The sequence below is a fragment of the Cyprinus carpio genome, chromosome B13 (genome assembly GCF_018340385.1).
Source record: "Cyprinus carpio isolate SPL01 chromosome B13, ASM1834038v1, whole genome shotgun sequence".
Taxonomy (NCBI): Eukaryota; Metazoa; Chordata; class Actinopteri; order Cypriniformes; family Cyprinidae; genus Cyprinus; species Cyprinus carpio.
The window spans coordinates 5,749,665-5,765,771 of record NC_056609.1 but is presented as its reverse complement, the minus strand read 5'-3'; the positions used below and the strand labels follow the sequence as shown (position 1 = coordinate 5,765,771).

General features: G+C 38.0%; 1 protein-coding gene across 1 annotated transcript in view; it reads right to left on the bottom strand.

Moving 5' to 3' along the window:
- wdr11 (WD repeat domain 11) overlaps positions 1 to 16,107 on the bottom strand; it is a 184,757-nt gene that overhangs the window by 61,591 nt on the left and 107,059 nt on the right. Inside the window, exons 15-19 of the mRNA XM_042736306.1 lie at positions 7,608 to 7,732; positions 6,245 to 6,392; positions 3,115 to 3,221; positions 2,775 to 2,889; positions 52 to 227 (exon numbers count right to left, since the gene is read on the bottom strand). Coding sequence (XP_042592240.1) covers positions 52 to 227; positions 2,775 to 2,889; positions 3,115 to 3,221; positions 6,245 to 6,392; positions 7,608 to 7,732 — 671 coding nt within the window. The remainder of the gene's footprint in view (positions 1 to 51; positions 228 to 2,774; positions 2,890 to 3,114; positions 3,222 to 6,244; positions 6,393 to 7,607; positions 7,733 to 16,107) is intronic.

Sequence of the window (16,107 nt, the reverse complement as noted above, 5' to 3'; positions counted from 1 at the left end):
TTAGGGGGTGTTTACACAACACAGCTTTTAAACTAAAAACCTTTTAAAGACTCACCTGTCAGGTCCTGCTCATCCATTCTATAACTGGCAGACTTCATGGCCATCTCCAGCACTCTCACGCAGCCATCATCTGATGCCAGTACTACTTTATCTGACGTACACCAGTCAATATCCAGAATCCTATAATTCACATTCCGCCCCACTCTGATGCTGCTCACCATCTGCACCTGTAGAAGTATGTGACAGTATAATCTTTGAAGGATTCAGTGAAGTCAGGATAAATACATAAGATTAATCCTTAACTAGTGACAGTAACAAACTTTTCCATTGAAAGGAGATATTTACAGCCATATGTTTCCTTATAATCTTTATAAGGGCAAATTATATAACCTTCATAAAGAAGATGATCTTCCATCTAAACTAAAGTCAGCAACCGGAGAGCAAGACTGTTGGATGAGCTTTAATGAGAGCTGTTTTTCACTCAACAAAAAAAAAAAAAAAAAAACATTTGTGAATGGAGTATGCAGCATAAATGAGTACATCCCCTTGGAATAAATACAAAATATGTATTTTCTTAATGATCACCAATACAATTCACTAATTCAATTTCTTTTAATAAAAATAAAGAAATATATGTAATTAATACCTGTAAAATAAGTAAATCAGCCAATTTTGTTTAATGAAGCATTATAGAAATGAGTACAACCCAGATTTAATTCAACAAATGTATAATGTTCTAGTACTTAGTATGTCCTCCATGAATTTAAGTATACTGCTCTGACCCTTCTTGGCACTGAGTGTAAGTTCACAACATATTGTCACATCTGTCGTTTATATCCTCGAAGATGACCACCTTAAAAGTCCTGGTCTTTAATGGAGAGTTTTTATCAACACAGAATCCCCCACAGTGTTAAGTGTGAAATATATGTCCGCTGAAGGATTTTCACCTTGGGAGAATGCATATCATCATTAATGCCAAAAACAATTGTCATATAAATATGTTTGTAATAATTAACATATCATTGCCATGTTGAAAAAATGCCCAACAACTCAGGGAATTAGAAGAGGGTAACATTTTCTGTTTTAAGTTTTTGTATTCCATCACACAGTGGTATGTAAATCAATGACAGCATTGATTAAGCATAACTATCACTGAACTTCACTGTGGAAACACATTTATGTGGATCACCACATGCATTTGTCAAATATTAGTACACAAAACCACAAACATTTGTACACAAACCAACAAACAAAAAAAAACCAACCACACACAAAAAAAAAAATGATGACACATACACACAACATTTTGGTGACCCATACTCAGAATTTTTGTGCGCTGCTTTAAACCCATCCAAAGTGCACACACACAGCAGTGAATACACACACACCGTGAACACACACCCGGAGCAGTGGGCAGCCATTTATGCTGCAGTGCCTGGGGATCAGTTGGGGGTTCAGTGCCTTGCTCAAGGGCACCTCAGTTGTGGTATTGAGGGTGGAGAGAACTAAGTACATACACTCTCCCCATCGACAATTCCTGCCGGTCCCAAAACTCGAACCCGCAACCTTTGGATTATGAGTCCAACTCTCTAACCATTAGGCCAAAACTTCAAGACAATCAGATAATGGCCACAAAAAGCGGGAACAGAATTATTTTGCACCCTTGTAAGGAACTATGGGTACTTTGTTCAAATAATGGTGTTTCCAAAAGACTGTTGGAATGTTGTTCCTTTATATTTTCTTCAGGATCATTGAATTAGGATAAACTCAGAATTATACACAAACTATGATCAAATTACCCTGCTAGTCAGTCTGGTCTACACACCCCTGTGAATTTTGGTGGAAATGACAGCAAGAAATAAAGCAGTACATGCCAGCCTCTTATGTTACTGCCTCATATGCCGTAGTGGTCCAGTGTCGTGGCTACACGTTGTTATAACACAGTGTGAATTGTCAATCATTTGTCCAAAAAGATATATAAATAATCAGATTTGGACTGACTTTGTGAACGTAGCCTAACTGTTGTGTATGATGTAGCTACAAACAAATCTCGGAATTTGACATAATAAAAAAAAAGTAAAAATGAATGAGTTGTTTTAAACCAGCTTTTCTCTCACAAACCTACTTGATGATAACCAGTTTGGTTTTTAAAAAGTGGACAACTGGAACTCTTTTACTTACAAGATTAAATTGAGTTTAAGTCATTTTGTATAAAAGCGTTTGTTAATAAATAACAGTATATGCATCTTGTATATACTCAATGTTACACACCACTCTAAACATAGTACATATTGGCCTGTGTTATTTGAGTCAAAAGCTCTTTATGAAACCATGGCTGTATACCAGTAAAAGAATCGGGTTTTTAAGCCATACATCATAAAAATTATTCCATAAAACTCCAGGGGGGAGGATAACTTTATAAACTGCAATATCTAGCTTCCATTTACTGACACATGTGCGTTCACTAGATTGTGGCCTTCCAGTGGATGACGTAGGACTTTATAATCTAGGCCATTATAAAGATTGAAAGAAAAAGGACATTTTTTAACATAACTTCGATTGTATTAATCTGAAAGAAGAAAGTCATATACACCTAGGATGGCTTGAGGGTGAGTAAATTATATTATTTTTGAACCATCCCTTTAAGGCACTGCCTTGTCTTATTGCTCTGAAATGTATGCATGTGCATTATCTGAATCATTTCTGCTAAAGAACCAATCAACGGATTAATCATTCAACAACCAACCCATCAATAAAACGTAACACACACACACCTCTTTGGTATCCCAGACCTCAGCTCCATCTGTGTACATCACCAAGAGTTTTTGGTTGCCTTTTCCAGGAGCAAAACGAATCTTCTTCACCCACCCACGGTGTGTGGGTACAGCCCTGAAAAATGTAAACAAATCTGACATTTTAAAAACAAACTAAAAGCAACTCAAATATGGGATGCACAGAGCCATATATTTCCAGCTCAGTCCTTTATTGGGTTTCCTTTCACTTAGGTTGCTGTCATATAAAGTAGTTCAGAGTTTTGGAATTAAATCAGTTTGCACACATACATGCATGGAGACACATTTTACTTGCTGAGTCTTGAGTAATATACATTTTTACCTTGAAAGACGAGCCTTTAGGTCCCAAAAATTGAGGTTTCCATCTACATCTCCCAGAACTAGGGTGTCTCCTTTCCATGCAATACAGGCAATGCTTCCCATACTGCCCTGGAAGAGAATAGAAACTTTTACAGTTAGAATAGAAACAGTTTCTTGCACACATGACATTGGACACTGCTAATATGTCATAATCAGATAATCAGAATATGATATGTGATATTACCAGATGTCATAGACATTTGCTATTTGATGTGGTGCAAAGACCCTCTTGGAAATACTCTGTTTATTATTACTGAAAGTGAGCAGGATACCATTATTTTTGTTTTCTGTGTATTATTTCTTTTATACATTTTTCCAGTTTTACTGACATTTTTCCTGATATTTAAGCATTTTCCATAATTGGATATTGGTTTACTAACATTGGATCCACACAAATTTTGTGAACATTTGACCAAGAGCCTAGGAGTAGCTTGAAAACTATGTTTTCAACGAAATTCAGCAAGCTCAACCTAATATAGTATAATAGGTAACAATGTTCTCAGCATGACCCAAGGAATCTACAGTAATAAGATCAGTCTCATGCCAACAGGCAAAACTAATAAATCATTATCATTTTGATGACAAGATGGCACTGTCTCCAAACTTTACCTCAGGTCATGGTGCCAATGACACATACTGACTTTGTAAATTAAATTCTTCTTCTTCTTCCTTCTGATATCACCTTGAGCAGACTTGTGATTTTCGGTCCAACTGTTCAACATACATACTGTACATACACACACACACACACACACACACACACACACACACATATATATATATATATATATATATATATATATATATATATATATATATATAACGTCCAGTGTCCATCTCACCAGTAGGAGACACTGTGCCAAAGCTGCTTATATCATGGATGTCACAGCATAATATAACCAATAACCATACTTATTTCAAAAATGATAACTGGATGCCACTTGCTGCAAACACATAATAAAGCAAGGTCACTGCAATGACAACAAAGTAACAAACTGATGTTGGAATTGTCAAAAAATGCATACTGAACAACCATTTTGCATAACAAAAAAGTTAAGCAAGCAAGTACTGTATTTTGAACATTCAGAGAACTGATGCAACAAATGAAAAGAATATGATGAACTGAAAGACACTGATAATCAAGAATATTAGTTCTTGTTTAACTGGTTATGCTGAAGAGAGAAATGGGTTGCTTATAAACACAAAATGTGCACAGTGAAAAAAAAAAATAGATCTGAACAAATGATCAGAAATAAGTACACTGTGAAAAAAGCCCCAAAGGAGATGAAAGGATAATGAGGACAAAGGAGGAAGCAATTTTCTCTTCATCTCCTCTTTCATCAGAAAAGTTTGAAACGGCAAATTTTATACTCTGAAAACACTGCAAGGGAATGTTTGAAAATTCTTTTGATTCATTCAGAGGAGTATGTACAGCTGTATCAAGCATATTCCATGATGTCCAAAATGTGCATTTAAAAACAGATTTTGCCTTCTACACATATGGCTACTTCTTAAGACGAAACAGGCTACAAGAGTGCAAAAAATAAAGGCTGAATTATTTGGGTGTAACCTTGACTTTCTCACAAAACGTGTGAGAAAATGTAGCATTCACAATGATAAATAAATACATTGAGAATACTGGATTGTTTCAAACTAATTTTCAGTTTTATATCAAATTGTCACCACAATCAGATAATTTGACTGACATGGTGACCATATTTTTTTATACTTATTTTTTATATAACAATATTGTGTTACAATGTGTTAATGAGAGGATTTGCAAGTGAGCATAACTCAGCACTGAACAAAACCGGCATTTGTGTGGTGAATGGGTTCTGATGAACTAATCGGCTATTTTGATCAAGAAATCAAGAGATATTGGCTACATTGCTCAATGCTGCAAAAACACATTGAAAATAGAAACATTTTACCCTCTACAAACACATATGCACTGGAGTGACTGAAAAAAGAGAGAAAAACTGTTCCCAAATCAGTGTTAATTTCGTTAACAAAGATGACGACGAAAAATATTAGTTAAGGAACATTTTTTCTGTGACTAAGATGAGACGTTGACGAGCTAAAAATAATATCTGATGACGAAATTATGACAAAATTTATGCCGCGTCTTCGTTAACTAGATGAGACTGGACTATAATGTTATTTGAGGACTACCGGACATCCTATAGGCTATTGCCCTTCAAAATGTGCGTCCCTGTCATTGGATTGCGATCGGATAAGGGGCGTTTGCATATCTAGTCAGTATAGCAGCCGCAGTGGATGGATAGGCTAATAAAACGCGAACTAGCGATCTGAAACAATGGTCTCAGCACCCGAAGGTGAAGGGGTAAGGTAACCAGATGTCCCGTTTTTCCCTGGAGTCACAATTCGTTTTCGATTAACTTAAAGTTAGTGAAGGTGGGATAGGCGGAATCATGCTGATAGAAGTGTTCTCTCTCTCGCGCACGCTCAACTTCCTCAGTTCTCATATACAGCGTGTGATCAGTTCTCAGCGCTCAAATACACACACAGCAGTCCAAATGTTTATCGTGTAGAGTATATCTCACGTAAATACAGTAGGTTATGGCATCATCTTACTTTCACAAGCATGTCACTTAAAACAGGCTTTTTTTAGTCATCCTCATGTTTACCAAAATCACTTAAAACCTCAGACTAAAACATGGCTAATATAAAATTGCAAAACAATTCTTGATATCTTAAATACTGTTGTCATGGTAATGCATCAAATGTTAATACTCTTTTCAAGTGTTTTCAGTGCTCTTATAGAATTCTTAGAATTTCATGAAATTTAACACCAACATTAGAGTTGTTGGCTGTTAGACATACAGTAGAGGTACATTTTTTTTTTGTCTTTCCATGATTTGTACTTTAACAAACCACTCCTAGAGATTTAATCATATCAACATCATATTTGGTGAGTCTAAACCTACATACCTTTGCAAAGCTAAATGGAAAATCCTTTGAGATTTCATTGAACAATGTGTCAGTGGTGACCTGCCAAATTTAATTTTTTTCACCAAACAGCAAATCGAAAACATTTCAAGATCATCAAAACACATATGAAGAACACTCACATCAGGTGGAATACGTGCTCCATCCTTTACAGTGTTGCCTTCCACGGTGATGTGATAAACCTGACCATCTGTGTCAGTAAACACAAAGTGTTCTCGAGCTGATATGCCCTGACTCATTTCAGATTTACTCTCAGCATCCTGCAACAGACTGACAGAAAACAACAGAGAGCATTGTTAAGAGATTTGATTGAAACAACAAACCACTTAGCCTAAAGCATCTGAAGAGCAGTAACAAAATACCAATTTACCAATGATTAGTGAATCAATTCTAGAAACGTTTGCTATAAATGCTATAAACCTGTATTACTCACTTTTTTCCATGGAACACAAAATGAGAAATGGTCAAAAATGCAGTGACCACCATTTTTTTATATATGTATATACAACAATAATGGAAATTTAGAACTCTGAAATGGCAAAAAGCACAAAACAAAGTTTAATAAAAGCAGTCCATCTAACTTGTGTCCAGATTCAAAAGTCACAGTTAATTTTTTTTTTTTTATACAAAAAGACTACAATTTTTATTATTTATATAAAGTCTTTCCCTCTGCTGCAATCTCATTCATACTTCCACATATTCAAACTTGCCATGACACAACCTGTCATTACATGTGAAAACCAGTGCTATTTGGCATCAATGTCAAAGCATCTTCATGCACAAAGTTTAAATGTGCACAAGCAAAAATATTATTTAAGCTGCAGCAGAGAAGAAGATTTTCATTAAATTACTTAAATTTTACTGTTAAGCTCATAAATAGTCTAATTAATTATTAGTGTTATCAAACGATAAAAGGGATACTCCATCCCAACATTATGGTTGAACCACTGATGGCAAATGGACTATTTTGACGATGCTTTTCTGGACCTTGACAGTGTATTTTACTTGGCAGTCTATGGGACAGTCTTTTTCAAAATTGACACTTAAGACTGGTTTTGGGGTCCATGGTCACATATTTATATATAATATCAAATATAATAAATAAATAAATAAATAAATAAATGTATACACATGTAAAATTTTTTTAAATATATACTGTATGTGTGTATTTATATATACATCATAAATAAACACAGTACACATACATATACGGTATTATGTAAACAAAAACTTTTATTTTTAGATGCTATTAATTGTTTGACAGCACTATTAATTATCAATCTCTCTGCACTTCAAAAGATTTGGAATATAATTTAAAAGTTATAATAATAATTTTATGCTGCTTAAATGCAGATTTTGGAGCTTGACAGGCCCTGGTCATTATTTGTTTTCATTATTCACAAAATCTCTTTTTGTGTTCTGCAGAAGAATTAACAACAAGAAGATCAGTAAACGATGACAGCTATCCTTTTTGGGCAACCAGACCTGATGACAGAGGACTCTACACTGCTCTGCTCAGCATCAGCGAGGGTGGTCTGTCTGGCCATGGCCTCTCGTGCAGCAAGCTGCTTTTTCTTCAGACTTTTAAGGTTATGTGATGGAGACCACTCCTGTTTACACAAATAAATAAAATAATGAGTCACACTGAAACATACATAACGTCTTGGTTACTATACAGTAGATGTCATGTCGATGTACTGACACTAGGCACTTGGGAGCCCCAAACACCTGTTATACTTGTGAAACAAACACCTGTATTTATAAAAAAAAAAAAAAAAAAAAAAAAAAAGCCCAATCAAAATTGGCAAGGAATTTGCATGCACCACTCCACAGCATCGTAACATCGTAACCTACCCAACGCCCCACAAAACCGTACAGTCCTTTGTACCATGCAGGGACAAAAAACGACCGTACTTACAATGGGAATAGGTTGCTTCAGCTGCATTTTGACCATTCCTCTCCCTCTCTTTTAATAACATTAAAGAGGTGAGTGAACTTGCAAGCGCGATGCCAGACACTGTAATATGCTCTGGTCCCCTCCCTGCTTACCGTGGTGATGAGATACATAGCAGATTGTCATCACTCAATGGCTGGATGTCTAAGTGGTGTCTGCAGAATAACATAGGTTTCAAAGACAATTGGATGAGCTTTTCGGGCAGACCTGACCTGTTGAAAAGAGATGGTCTTCATCCCTCCTGGGGTGGTGCTGCTCTTCTCACTAGAAATATGGCACATAGTCTTAGAGTTTGTACCTGACTAACTGGGGCCCAGATCAGGAAGCAGACAGACTGGCTAAACTGACCGTCTGCTAGCTGCCTCACGTCACATAAGTCATTTAACTCTCAGCACATAGAGACTCTTTCACCTAGATATCACACTATAGAGACTGTGCCTGTTCCCCAAACTAGAAAATACAAAAAACGTACAAACCAATTTAAGAGTAACAATTTAATTGAATTTCAACAAATAAAAAACAGATGCAATACGGATAAACAAATGATAAAGCTTGGCTTATTGAATATCAGGTCCCCTTCTACAAAAGCACTTTTTGTAAATGATATGATCACTGATCAAAAACTAGACAGAAACCTGGCAAAAACCTGATGATTACATAATTTTAAATGAGTCTATCCCCCAAGATTACTGTTATAAACATGAGTTGCGTCCAAAAGGTAAAGTGGGAGGTGTTGCTTCAATTTATAACAATGTTTTCAGGATTTCTCAGAGGGCGGGCTTCAAGTATAACTCATTTGAAGTAATGGTGCTTCATATAACATTATCCAGAGTGTTAATGATAAATCCCCTGTGATGTTTTGTACTGGCTCCTGTATACAGGCCACCAGGGCACCATACAGACACCAAGAGTTTGCTGATTTTATATCTGAGTTAGTGCTGGCTGCAGATAAAGTTTTAATTGTTGGTGATTTTAATATCCATGTAGATAATGAAAAAGATGCATTGGGATCAGCATTTATAGACATTCTGGGGTTAGACAACACGTCTCAGGACCTACTCATTGTCGAAATTATACTAGATTTAATACGCATGGAATTGATGTTGATGGTGTTGAAATTATGCAGCCAAGCGATGATATCTCAGAACATTATTTAGTTTTGTGCAAACTTCATATAGCTAAAACTGTAAATTCTACTTCTTGCTACATGTAGAACCATCACTTCTACCACAAAACACTGTTTTGTAAGTAATCTTCCTGATGAATCACAATTCCTTAGCATATCCAAATCCTCAGAACAACTTGATGATGAAACAGAAACTATGGACTCTCTCTTTTCTAGCATTTTAAATACAGTTGCTCCTTTATGCTTAAGGAAGATTAAGGAAAACAGTCTGACACCGTGGTATAAGCACACTTGCACCCTAAAGAGAGCAGCCCGGAAAATGGAGCACAGCTGGAGGAAAACAAAACTAGAGGTTTTTCGTATTGCTTGGCGGGAAAGTAACCTATCCTACAGAACAGCATTAAAAACTACTAGATCTGATTACTTTTCACTTCTTTTAGAAGAAAACAAACATAACCCCAGGTATTTATTCAATACAGTGGCTAAATTCATGAAAAATAAAGCATCAACAAGTGTTGACATTTCCCAACAGCACAGCAGTAATGACTTTATGAACTACTTTACTTCTAAGATCGAGACTCTTAGAGATAAAATTGTAACCTTGCAGCCATCAGCTACAGTATCGCACCAGACAGTACACTATAGATCCCCTGAGGAACAGTTCCACTCATTCTCTGCTATAGGAGAGGAAGAATTGTATAAACTTTTTAAATCATCTAAACCAACAACATGTATGTTAGACCCTATTCCATCTAAGCTCCTAAAAGAGGTGCTTCCAGTAGTCATAGATCCTCTTCTGACTATTATTAATTCCTCATTGTCATTAGGATATGTCCCCAAAACCTTCAAACTGGCTGTTATTAAGCTTCTCATCAAAAAACCACAACCTGACCCCAAAGAACTAGTTAATTATAGACCGATCTCGAATCTCCCTTTCTGTCCAAGATAATAGAAAATGTAGTATCCTCACAATTATATTCCTTCTTAGAAAAAAAAAGGTATCTGTGAGGATTTCCAGTCAGAATTTAGACTGTATCATAGTACTGAGACTGCTCTCCTTAGAGTTACAAATGACCTGCTCTTATCATCTGATCGTGGTTGCATCTCTCTATTAGTGCTATTGGATCTTAGCGCTGCGTTCGACACTATTGACCACAACATTCTTTTGCATAGACTAGAAAACTTTGTTGGTATTAATGGAAGTGCATTTGCATGGTTTAAATCGTACCTATATGACCACCATCAATTTGTAGCAGTGAATGAAGAGGTATCAGATCGATCACAATTATGCAGTATGGATTACCTCAAGGTTCAGTACTAGGGCCGTTACTCTTCACGCTTTAAACGTTAACCTTGGGAGATATCATCAGGAAACATGGTGTTAGCTTTCGCTGTTATGCTGATGATACTCAGCTTTATATTTCTTTGCGGCCCGTCGAAACATACCAATTTGAAAAACTAACGGAATGCATAGTCGATATAAAAAAACTGGAGTCCTTACTAGAACCAGGAAGTATGACCATATTAGCCCGGTTCTGTCAACACTGCACTGGCTACCTATTAAACATTGTATAGATTTTAAAATCTGGCTTATTACTTATAAAGCCCTGAATGGTTTAGCACCTCAGTATTTGAACAAGCTCTTGTTACATTATAGTCCTCCACGTCCGCTGCGTTCTCAAAACTCTGGCAATTTGATAATACATAGAATATCAAAGTCAACTGCGGGTGGCAGATCCTTTTCCCATTTAGCGCCTAAACTCTGAAATAACATCTCTTTAACCTGGCTTACACATAACACACTAATACGCTCCTAATATCCAAATCCATTAAAGGCTTTTAGGCTGCATTAATTAGGTAAACCGGGAACACTTCCCATAACACCCGATGTACTTGCTACATCGTTAGAAGAATGGCATCTACGCTAATATTAGTCTGTTTCTCTCTTATTCCGAGGTCACCGTAGCCACCAAATCCAGTGTGTATCCAGATCAGATGGTCACTGCAGTCAACCGGATCCAATACGTATCCAGCCTAGATGGTGGATCAGCACCTAAAAGGGACCTCTACAGCCCTGAAAGACAGCGGAGACCAGGACAACTAGATGAGCCCCAGATACCCTGTAAAGACCTTGTCTCAAATGACCACCGCAACAAGACCACAGGAAACAGATGATTCTTCTGCACAATCTGACTTTGCTGCAGCCGGACACTTCATTTACAGCGATATCGTTGACTTGATTGCAAATGATTGCGCGGATACTATTTAAACTGAACTGAGCTGAATGATGACATCACTGAATTCAATGATTAACTGACTTTAACTGTCATTTTGCATTATTGACACACTGTTTTCCTAATTAATGTTGTTCAGTTGCTTTGACACAATCTGTTTTGTATAAAGCGCTATATAAATAAAGGCGACTTGACTTGACTTTTAGCACCAAGGAACTGTTCCATTCTCTGTGCAGAAAAAAAGAACACTATAGAGGCCATATCCTCTCCAAAGTGAGGATAACGTGGAGAATACATCACATAGACCTACAATCTGAGAAGTATTACATATGGAATGTTAGTAAGGCTGGACACTTGTTCTAGAAAGACCCATGCCCACAGAAATACTACGTCCATCCAAGGGCTGTATGTATGGTGACATATCAGTTTGATAGCTACACGGCGCATACCATGGCATCCTGGGACTCACGTACGAAGCCAGTGCTGAAACACTCTCACATGCATCAATCCAAGCAGTGTTACTGCCATGGAGGATGCCATATGCCCCAGGAGTGTCTGAAATTGTTTCAGTGGGATTGCAGCTGAACCTGACCATTCGCCTGGCAAACTAAATAGCGTAACTGAGTCAGACTGTCCTGATGAGCCAGTGTGATGGGTTGGGCAGTGCTAACCAGGCCCCCAAACTCCATTTGAGTCACACCAGAGGGACAATCGTTTTTGACGTATCTGCGGTAGGACGCCGTTGGTTGCCTCGATGGGAAGCACTGCATCCTATGTCCACAAATTATCTGACAAGCTGCTGCTTTTACGGCTTTTGCCTTGATACTGTGGGTTATACCAGCAACATGCCAATGGATGTTGCAGACTAGCAGCCTGTATGTGTTATTGCACGTTGACGCTGAAGTATAAATGAAAACTGATGGAGAGGCTATAGCTTATGTCAGATGCAGGGGTGTGTGATCATGGACGATAAAAATGTCTCCACAATCTGTTTTTGAAGAAATATCATAGTATCGTGCTACAGCAAACATTCTGTCAATTACAGTTCTGACACCTCACACCGTGTCTACACCAGACGTGACAAAGCGACCGTTGAAAATCATTTAAAATTTGTGTCAGCACATCATGAATAGAATGCAGCAGTAGTTTTCTGTCTACACTGTGTAAAAAATGACTTTGTTGCGCCGATACAGCACCAATTATAAAAATTATAACTATAGCATTTTGTTGCACCGCGCCACTCGTATCCGGTGTAGACAGTGTCAGTCTCAAAACTGTGCCTGTATATTAGATGTGTGCAGGTCTTAAAGGGACAGTACTGAACATGCTGTCGACTGTCATTAAAGGGATAGTTCACCCTAAAATTTAATTTCTGTCATTATTTACTCACTCTCATGTTGTCTCAAATCTGTATTAATTTCTTTCTTGTGCTGAACTCAGAAGATATTTTAAAGAATGCAGTTAACCAAACAGTTTCTGTTCGGAATTTGATAGTAGCAAAAAATTACTATAGCTGTGTCTGAAATCGCTCACTTGTTCACTCATTCACTAATCCCTATATAGTGTATGGCAGTTGAGTGGACTATATCAGAAAGGAGTGAATGAAATAAGTGAACGGATTCGTACGGTGACGTATACACTGCGCGTGAGACTTGAGCGGTTGCAAAAACATTGTCACATATGCACTTTTATATTACATGTAAATAATATTAATACCAATAACACTCAAAATTACTTTATTGTAATTATACATACCTCCCCGTCAGCTTTGTGTTTTCATTGATGGTATATTATTTATTTGTTTTGTAATGCTTTTATGTTCATAATCATACTATTAAAATATTGAGAACAAAAATAAACGCACATTAACACGTTCATAATTTTATGTAATTTTTTTTTAAAGATAATGGTCATAGAGAGCCCTCAGGCGACCGTTAATTTTACATCAGAATGAATACGCTACCTACAGGTGATTTACAAACATTTTTAAATTAGCCACAAAATTATCATAATTTTTGTAAGTTAACAAAGATGCCACCTCAGTAAATTAGTAAAATATTAAACTTAGTTATTAACTACATAATATATTTTAATATGAATAATGTATGAAATAAACGTTAAAGCAGAAATAATAAAGATGTAAATGGCATTCCTCATTCAAACTCGCTCGCTCCCACTCTCTCTTCCAGCTTGTCGCCACTCTGCTTTGGATTGTGGGAAATAGTGCTTCAGCAAGTGTACATCAGTTGTACACTCGAAATCAGAACGCATTGTGTGTAAAAAGTGGTGAATGAATGTAGGGAATGAAGTCGTTCCCTCAGAATTCGGACAGCACTACAAAATGGCTGACACCTGATATAGTGCACTATATAGTGGATAGGGAGTGGTTTCGGACACCGCTTATGTAAGTCACTGTGGTCCAGCAACTGTTTGGTTTTCCATGTTCTTCAAAATACAGGCGCATCTCAATAAATTAGAATGTCGTGGAAAAGTTTATTTATTTCAGTAATTCAACTTAAAATGTGAAACTTGTGTATTAAATAAATTCAATGCACAAAGACGGAAGTAGTTTAAGTCTTTGGTTCTTTTAATTGTGATGATTTTGGCTCACATTTAACAAATACCCACCAATTCATCTCAACAAATTAGAATATGGTGACATGCCAATCAGCTAATCAACTCAAAACACCTGCAAAGGTTTCCTGAACCTTTTTTAAAATGGTGTCTCAGTTTGGTTCACTAGGCTACACAATCATGGGGAAGGCTGCAGATCTGACAGTTGTCCAGAAGACAATCATTGACACCCTTCACAAGGAGGGTAAACCACAAACATTCATTGCCAAAGAAGCTGGCTGTTCACAGAGTGCTGTATCTAAGCATGTTAACAGAAAGTTGAGTGGAAGGAAAAAGTGTGGAAGAAAAAGATGCACAACTAACCGAGAGAACCGCAGCCTTATGAGGATTGTTAAGCAAAATCGATTCGAAGTCTTTGAGTCAAATCGAAGTATTTGAGTGAACTTCACAAGGAATGGACTGAGGCTGGGGTCAAGGCATCAAGAGCCACCACACACAGACGTGTCAAGGAATTTGGCTACAGTTGTCGTATTCCTCTTGTTAAGCCACTCTTGAACCACAGACAACGTCAGAGGCGTCTTACCTTGTCTAAGGAGAAGAACTGGACTGTTGCCCAGTGGTCCAAAGTCCTGTTTTCAGATGAGAGCAAGTTTTGTTTTTCATTTGGAAACCAAGGTCCTAGAGTCTGGAGGAAGGGTGGAGAAGCTCATAGCCCAAGTTGCTTGAAGTCCAGTGTTTAGTTTCCACAGTCTGTGATGATTTGGGATGCAATGTCATCTGCTGCCGTTGGTCCATTGTGTTTTTTGAAAACCAAAGTCACTGCACCCGTTTACCAAGAAATTTTAGAGCACTTGATGCTTTCTTCTGCTGACCAGCTTTTTGAAGATGCTGATTCATTCTCCAGCAGGATTTGGCACCTGCCCACACAACCAAAAGCACCAAAAATTGGTTAAATGACCATGGTGTTGGTGTGCTTGACTGGCAAGCAAACTCACCCGACCTGAACCCCATAGAGAATCTATGGAGTATTGTCAAGAGGAAAATTAGAAACAAGAGACCAAAAAATGCAGATGAGCTGAAGGCCACTGTCAAAGAAACCTGGGCTTCCATACCACATCAACACATCACAAGTTTGGCTTTGTCTGAGCTTCATGATGCGCTCAGTGGCAACATCAACAAACATCCTGACGCTGCTGTTATCATCGCTGGGGACTTTAACAAAGCCAACCTCAGGCAAGTTATGCCTAATTTTTATCAACATGTATCCTGTCCAACCAGAGGACCGAATACACTGGATCATTGCTACACTCAGTTTAAGAATGCCTACAAAGCTCCCTCACTACCGGCTTTCGGCAAATCGGACCATGCCGCCATTTTCCTCACACCGGAATATAAACAAAGGCTCGTTCAAGATCCCCAGGTACAGAGGGTGGCGCGATGGTCCGCCCAATCAGAAGCCATGCTACAGGCAGCTCTTGATGACGTAGACTGGGACATGTTTCAAGCAAGTTTAACTGACGTCAGCGAGTACACGGATGTTGCATTAAGCTTTGTTAACATACTAGCCGAGTAAGCAACTGAAACAATAACTATAAGGACCTTCTCAAATCAGAAACCGTGGGTGGACAGAACAATCCGTGCAGCAGTAAATAAACGCACTGCTGCTTACAACGCCGGTCTTTTGTCGGGAAACATGAGCGAGTACAAAGCATCGTGCTATGCTCTCCAATAAACATTAAGAGCCGCCAAACACAGATACAGGAAACGAATAGAGTCTCATTTCCAGCTCAATGACTCCTGACGCATGTGGCAGGGACTTAGGACCATCTGTGCCTTTGGAAATAAATCCTCTGCAGAGGTGAGAGCAGATCCGTCACTGGCTGACGAGCTAAACTCTTTCTACGGCCGCTTTGAAAGCAATCTAAGCAGCACGAGCCTGCCGATCAGTGCGTCAGCAAGCAGCAGTCAGAACAGCGACAATCATGTAATCACTGTGTCGGAGGACGAGGTTCGGAGGGCTCTAAAGCGAGTGAACGTCAGGAAAGCAGCCGGACCTGATGGGATTTCTGGCCGTGTTCTGAGGTCCTGCGCTGATCA